Below are 8,045 nucleotides of genomic sequence, written 5' to 3'. Positions count from 1 at the left end.
AAGGGCGGGGTTTATTTTGTTAGCTTTGTATTGTTCCAATTTTGAGATTGCAGGGTGTTAGTACATGTAATACAACTTTCTCTCTTCCAGGAGCCACGAAACCAGTGTATGCCCCTGAACCTTTCGATGTTCGACGTAAATTGGAAGTTGATATTATCTCAGAAGACCAGCACATCATCTTGTCAACAACTGGTCTGATAGATCCAGGTTTGGTGCTAACTCCGAATCTCCACCAAGCACTTTGATCTAGTACTCATCAATAGGCATGGTTTCTATATGTTTTCAATTTAAAAATTTCTACCTCCTCATGTTTTGCGCAATTTTAAGAATGTACATATTTCTTTATGCAATTAAGTTGAAGCTAAAACATTAGTATAATATTCTTTTGCGCAGCTGCCGGTTTGGGAAACTATGTAGAGGCACTTGTGCGAAAGCATGACACTGAATTCAATGTATGTCACCTTGACTCTTAACTTTCGTTCTTGTAATTGGCTTAGTCTATATGAGCTTTCAATATAAGATGTTGCTGAGCTATTGGTCCTAAATTATATGTACATATCATTTGTTATTGTTATTGTTATGCATATTGTGCAATTGGATATAATAGTTTAAGCTGTAAGTTATGGATGATTGGATTTATGACAATAATATCATAATTGTACTCAACACTTTGTACGTTACAGGTGGTTGTAAGTCAAATGAATGGTTTACATCATTCAACCGAGTCTATTCATGTACTTCATGTTGGAAAGATGAGGATGAAACTTTGTAAAGGAAAGTCAACAATTGCCAAAGAATACTATTCATCTTCAATGCAGGTATTTCAAGTTTTGCATGGCATCCTAGTTATAGACAAAAACCCTGTCAGTTAGGGCTGGCCCAACCAAAATTCAATTCAGACTTTCTTCATTTAAGGCTAGAAAGTGACTTATTTTGAGCAGATTTTTGCCATTTAGTTGGTGATGATTGTCTAAGTTTCTTCTTTTGCTGAAGATAAAGAATTGTTTTAATGAAGTTATACTGTTTAAATTGATTTAATGGTTAGAATCTATTAAAATGACTGTCATTTTTCCTCTCAAGATTGAGATGATCCTTGTGTCGCCCAACCTAGCCTAGAGAGACCAGGTGGGCAAGCCTTTTGGTTGCGTTTGGTAGAAAGCATTGAAAATGAGGGACTGAGATTATGATTACAATTGAGAAAATCTATTAAAAGAATGTTTAGTATGAAAGATTGCTTGTTATATGGGATTAGTCAAACCTATGTATGTGGGATTAGAGAATACTATGGGGGAAGTGGTATTTTTTGATCCCACCTCTATGAGTTTGCCTAATCCCATATAATAAGTAATTACCCATGCTAAATACTATTCTAATGATTTTTTTCAATTGCAATCCCAATCCTAATCCCTTATTTTCAATGCTTCTTACCAAACGGGACCTTTGTGTCAATGATCAAACAAGTCTCATGGTTTTGTAGGAACCTGACCTTGCATTAGAGTTGACTTTTTTTGTTAATCAATTCTATTGTGTCCCTTATAAACTTAATATGGCCGGCCAACAAGCTTTGTTCATTGTTGTTATTGTTTTTTCATAGCTCTGTGGAGTTCGAGGAGGTGGAAATGCCGCAGCACAAGCACTATTTTGGCAAGCAAAGCCGGGCCAAACATTTGTGTTAGCATTCGAATCAGAGCGAGAAAGGAATGCAGTTATCATGCTTGCAAGGAGGTTTGCATTTGACTGTAATGTACGTGGTTCTGACCTTTCTAAACTGTTCCTTAAATTAAAAGTAAAAAATTGTTGGAACTTGACCATTCATCAATGGGTAATTGCCATTTAAAGTCTGTTACACGTATATATTGAACAATTTTATAGTATTCTGAGGATTAAGATGGCAATGACTTGAGGAGACTGAAATTTTTAAGGTCAGCAATGAATGAAACCTAGCTTTCATGAATAAGTAAGGACTAATAGAGGTCTGGATTCTATATATGTCGAGATTTTGTTACGATCAAAAGACTAGCATGGTGGGTGGAAGATCCCCATGTATTTTTACGCACCCTTCATTTGTGAGGCTCCCCAATGTGGGACTCAACAGATTTCAGTCTCATCCTGTCTTAAGCTTTCCATTTCGTGTAAGTGTCGTTCACTCTCACTCCCTCGTGAAATCTTGAACCAAACAAGACTGAAACTCCTTGAACTGTATGGAATCTAATGTCCCAGAAAGGTCTAAACTGATTTTTGCAAAATGACAATAAGGATAAAGTGCATATTTATTTTGAACTTGCCATGATTGGTTGAATGGGAATGTGATATGATGATTGAACATGATAAAGTGCACACTTTTTACAGTATTAATTCTTTTGATTGCCATTGCTGAATTTTGAATGCATAAAAATGCAGATCATGCTTGCCGGACCAGATGACAGAGCTCCATTAGGGACATGAGATGAAGGTTCTCCTTAAAATCATCAGTCTCTAGAGTTGTGAAGATGTAATTATTTTGAGTTGTTGTATTATAAGTGTGAAGATGTAAGACTGTGAGAGCAGAACATGGCTTGTTATTGTTTTGTGGTGGGGATTCATGCCTTCTGTGGTTTTGAATCCCTTCATATTATTTTTTTTTTTTCCTTTTTGGTTAAGTTTACTTCAACAACACCAAGGCATTTTTTTTGGTTTGCCTTTGTGAGTGATGGTTGAGAAAATTGCAGAGCTTCTTATATCGGAGAATTGGTGTTTGCAATGCTAATTTATTGATTGCGTCTTGGTTTACTGATTATTTCTCATAACTATTCCCCATTAGACGGCAAAAAAAGAAAAAGAAAAGATAAAAGCAAACATAGGAACGTCCACCGTTGATAATTAAAAATTAAAAATAAATACAAAAGTAATGAGTGTTTGGTGTTCGTGACATTAATTTAATATAATACTCCTTCTGATTTAAAAGATGAGATAAATTTTTGAAAAAATCTCATATAAATACCACTTGAATTCAAAAATTCGAATTAGTCATTATAATTTTACAAAAAACAAATAAAACTCCAGATATTAAATTGGAATTTATAAATTTTAACAAATTATTTCTATACATTTTCTCTCATTCTTTTTTTGGCTTCTTTCTCTCTTCATGTTGCAGAAACAGAGAGAGAGTTCTTCTCTCTCCTTTCAAATCCTCTTCTTCGTCAAGGAACAGTCATTGTAAAAATTTTTCCCTTTAAGCTAAATAGAGAGAGCTCAACTTTGTTGCTTCTATTTCTGATTTCCTTGAAGGAAGTCATGGAAATTAGACCAGCAACTGTAGGTCATCTTCTTTAGAGAGAGAGGGAGGGAAGACATTACTAAATCTTCTCCTTCCTCAACCATGATAGCAGCAAAGTAGATGCTGTTATAGGCATTCTATTTTTCGGACTTACTGCTTGCAAAGTCCTTAAACAACTTGAAATGATTTTTTCATCGGCATCGCATAGACAAACATATCTTTCCAATCAAAGTTTTCTTCCATTCTGGCCATAGAAAGTCTCTATTTTTCCATATCAAAGTCTTCTATTTTTAGTTACACGTATATCGACAGAAGTGATTCTCATTGTTTTCTTGGTCCTTTTGACTACTCCTATCATCTAAAGTCATTAGGTGATGATGGGTTTGTTGGTAAACAAGCTATTCATTTTGTAGATAATGTATAGTGAACGTAATATGTTTTGTGACTTTAATGACAATAAAATATTAAGTGTTGGTTTAATCGTATTGTGAACTTATCATTTGAATATATGTAATACAATTGTTGTCATGAGGTTGTCGGTTTTTTGGTAAATACCATTGTTTTAGTGGTGAATTTCATTGCAAGTGTTAAAATCATAAAAGTTATTATGATGTATTTCTGATCAATTTGTCTCCCATATATTGATTCCTCAAAACATTTACCCCATTGTTTAATTCCCCTAAGAGGTTATACTTGGTGAAATTGACCAAGTCAAGAGTATGAAAATGGTTAAAAATACATTTTTCAGGTTATCAATCACTTACATTTCTAGTCAATTTGTCTAACTTAGTGATGATGCCTCTGTCGTTAAAGCACTCAATTAAACTAGGTCCCAACTAATTTGTAGTTTAGGGTCGACCTAGGTCATTACTTCCAAGGAGCAAGTTATGGGTTTCTTTAGGTAAAAATTCAGGTGATAAAAAAATGTAATAAATTGGACCTAAACTAAAATGCAAATTCTAATTCTAAATGCAAGATGCAAATGCCCTAAAATATGTATGAAAATTAAATTAAACTAAATGAATGCAATGCAATTTTTGGGGGGTTTTTGGAGGAAAATAAAAATAATGAATAAAGAAAAAATTAATCAGAAAGCAAAGAAAATTAAGAAGTAAAAATTCAGAGATTTCTCTTCAGGTACGGTAGAGGGAACAACTCAGGATTCGCATGGATTTAACTTTCATAACCTTAATCAGTTAATTAGACCAAAGGGAAGTGATAAGAGTGTGGAATTAATAAACTTAATTACCTACTTGAAACAAAGGGAACCCTCAATTTCAAAAGCCCTTAAACTATTAGAGAACTCATAACAGTATAAGGTTGGTTGATTAAGCTTATTAAAACCAATGAAAATTAACTCAATTAATTTTGGAAATTATGTTTGAAATTATCCAATTAAACAATTATACAATTAACCAACTTAATTAAACAATTAAGAGGCAAAGAACCCAAATTTTGCAATTCAAACCACATTGATAATTAAACTCATAATGAAAACTCAATTATAAATTCAATTAACAATGCAAGGGTTCTAAACATAAATTCCAACAAGTGTCTCAACACAAATAAAATCCAAATATCAATCCAATCCAAGCATAAAGATGACAATCTAGAACTAAATTGTCTCACAAAATTACAACTTAAAATTATTTAAAACTAAATAAATTCAAGTCCTTGAATTAAAAAGATAAATGGAACATCACTCCCTTGTGGTCTTCAAGTGCTAGCCCAAGGCTCAAGTCTCCTTCATGCTCCTTCCAAGTTGCCTCCCTGTAAGCTTAAGCTTCCATCAAATTGTCTCCTCCTCCAAGCTCTTTGGTGCAATTCACGGCATGTGACGCACGGTGGATGATTCAAGTTGGTGAAGCACGCGTGGAGCAATTGAATGAGGTGGATGTTGCGGTATGGAATGGAATCAAGGAATTATGAGAGGCCGTGAGACTAGAGAAGTAGTGGTGAAGGAGGAGGATTTGACGTTCAAGTCTCCTTTTTCCTGCGTTCAATGGAGAAGGATAAAAATAATATGACGGTGGATGATTGAGGGGTCCTAGGCGTTGAATTGTCCTCTCAAATAAGGAAATTATTCTAATGGGAGAAAAGGAAATTTTTCTGAATCCAAAACTCAAGCCCATTAGTAATTAATTGACCCACTTGATATTAGCCATTAGATTGTGCTTAGATTCCAAGAAACAATCTTGCACCATTGGATTTCCTATGTGCCCCTTTCTTGACCTACAAGAATTTGAGTGCATCCATTAATGTAGATTATATCCAAATATAATTAAAAATTAAATATTAAATCTGCACAAGAATTAGGCAAGAAAGTGCAAAACTTTCTAAAAATAATCTTTCTAAAAATATGAGACTTGTTTTCAAAAGAAATAGGAAAAATTAATTCCAAGTCAAAAATAGGAAAGCACAAAATATTTATATTTTTAATCCAAAATCTCAATTTTTATGCAAAATCCAAAAATCAACCAATTAATTCAATAATGCATAAAAAGTCTAATTAAGCTCAAAATTATCATTTAAATCCTGAATTAATGAGGGATAAAATATATAAAAATTGGGCTTTATCACTTAGCCTCCCAAAAAAATTGCACCAAATTTGAAAATGACTAATAACATGTTGCAAAACGTGTTATGAAAATAATCATATGCATTTCGTAAGTTGTTAATCACATTACACATTTAGTAAAATTGTTTGAAAATGACTAATAATAAGTTGCAAAATGCATTATGGAGATAGTTAATTTCATTTTGCAAATTGTCAATCACATTACAAGTTTAGTAAAATCGTCTAGAAATTGCTAATAACAGGTTGCAAAGCGCATTATGGAATAGTCATATTCATTTTGTAAGTTGTCACTCACGTTACATGTTTAGTAAAATTGTCTGAAAATGACTAATAACAGGTTGCAAAATGCATCATGAAATTCATTTTACAAGTTGTTTATCACACTATATATTTAGTAAAATTGTTTGAAAATGGCTAATAACAGGTTACAAAATATATTATGGAAATGGGTACTTTCATTTCATAAGTAGTTAGTCACGTTACATGTTTAGTAATTTTGTTCAACTCAATTTCTTGAATTTCACTTAGTTTGTCAATGGCCAATAACAAATTGCAAAACATATTATAAAAATAGTTAAATTCAATTTGAAAGTTGTCAATTACTCTGCAAAACCTGTTGATGCTTTTCATTTTATTTTAGTAGTAGTTTAGTCTTTTCGTCAAACTTTGCAAATCCCAGATTCCTACCTCATGTCTATTTCGTCCTTTTACTTATTTACATGACCCATTTGTCTTTTTAAATTTCAAAAGGTATTTTTTGTTATTTTCCTAAATTTTTTTTGGAGGGGTTTGGTTTTTTATAAAATAACATTCACGTTTATCTATGAGGATATATTTTAGGAAAAAAAAATACATAGCTTATACATTTATTGTTTTAAACTAATTTTAACTAATTTATTAATAAATGTAAATGAATAAAGCTTATCTCATATTTTAAAACCGAAGGAAGTATATTGGAATATAATGAGGAAAATAGAGGAAGGATTAAATTTGTACACAACTGTATTATTCTGATCCTTTTTTTGTGTGTATTATTAGCTTATTAATTTTTAGAAATTAAAACATACTCCTCCGGTCCTTATTATAAGACCCAATTTGACTTTTTATTTGGTCCTAATTATAAGACCCAATCCATTTTCTCTCTTATATTTATGCATTTTTTTTCAAGATAATCCTTCTAATAATGATAGTTTTAGCCAATATATTTAATTAGTAAGGATATTTTAGGAATAACAACACTTATTTATTATAAATAACCAACTTAACTTACTTCCTTAATCTCCTCAAATAAGTCAATTGGGTCTTATAATTAGGACCGGAGGAGTACTATACTTTATTTATACATAATATTTATGTATACTAGCTTCTTCTTATTATATATATACTCCTCTGGTCCTAAATATAAAACTCTTATAAATACTATAAAGGTCTTATATTTAGGATGTGAGGAATAATTTTTTGAATGAAAATTTGAAATTTATTGTCTCAAGAAAATTAAAAGAATACCCGTTCATAGATATAGCCTCTACTCAACGACCACTTTCTTGGCAGATGGATGGAGATTGGTTAATACTATAAGAAAGCTTTTTTTCCCCCCCAGCGAAAAAGCTTCTCTAAATACTCAGCTATGGTAATGCCTTCTCTAGACGCATGATTAGTCCACACCTGCGAATCCGTGTTGAAGGGAGAGTTTGAGACGTTTAAATTTCATTTTCACGACAAAAACATTTTTAAATTTTAATCCTTTAATATAATCAAATGAAAGATGCTCATGAATTATGTAATATAAATTCTCTATCCTTCAGAAGGTGACGTGGCCTTTCTTCAAACTAAAGTTCAACGATGGAGAAAAAGGGTAGAAATAGAATGAATCTACTTGCCAACGATGACGCCTGGTTTGGATAAACCTAGCTAGCTTCTTCATAAACTGTACTGAGACTATTATAACATGGTTTGGATTGAGGTTTGAGAGAATCCAAACATAGCGATAAATATAATTGGAAGTTGGAAAGTTGAGTAGAGCCATGTAATCCAGAATTACACAGTATTATGTAATTTCAATTTCATATTTCATACACACCCAAAAGTCCGAAGGGTGGGAGCGGGGAGGGTAGTTGGTGACGACAAAACCACTTCACCCTCACCAACCCCGTTAGCGCACTCCACCAACCTTCATCTCCAACTCATTTTAAATTCCGATTCAGGGGTCTT

At 32.5% G+C, this 8,045-nt stretch overlaps 1 protein-coding gene across 1 annotated transcript; it reads left to right on the top strand.

The window, feature by feature from the left end:
* Positions 1-53: 53 nt before the first annotated feature.
* On the top strand, positions 54-2,769 carry LOC114737048 (stomatal closure-related actin-binding protein 1-like; the record flags this gene model as incomplete). Its single annotated transcript, XM_028924945.1, has 5 exons — positions 54-207; positions 394-452; positions 684-818; positions 1,595-1,744; positions 2,401-2,769. Coding segments are annotated over 5 exons (543 nt in total), but the record flags the coding sequence as incomplete, so codon positions are not given.
* Between the last annotated feature and the right edge of the window lie 5,276 nt (positions 2,770-8,045).

The sequence above is a fragment of the Neltuma alba genome, unplaced genomic scaffold (genome assembly GCF_004799145.2).
Source record: "Neltuma alba isolate B1F8T4 unplaced genomic scaffold, ASM479914v2 tig00013399_pilon, whole genome shotgun sequence".
Lineage (NCBI taxonomy): Eukaryota > Viridiplantae > Streptophyta > Magnoliopsida > Fabales > Fabaceae > Neltuma > Neltuma alba.
Note: the sequence above shows the minus strand (reverse complement) of the source record. Positions and strands in the feature narration are given on the sequence as shown.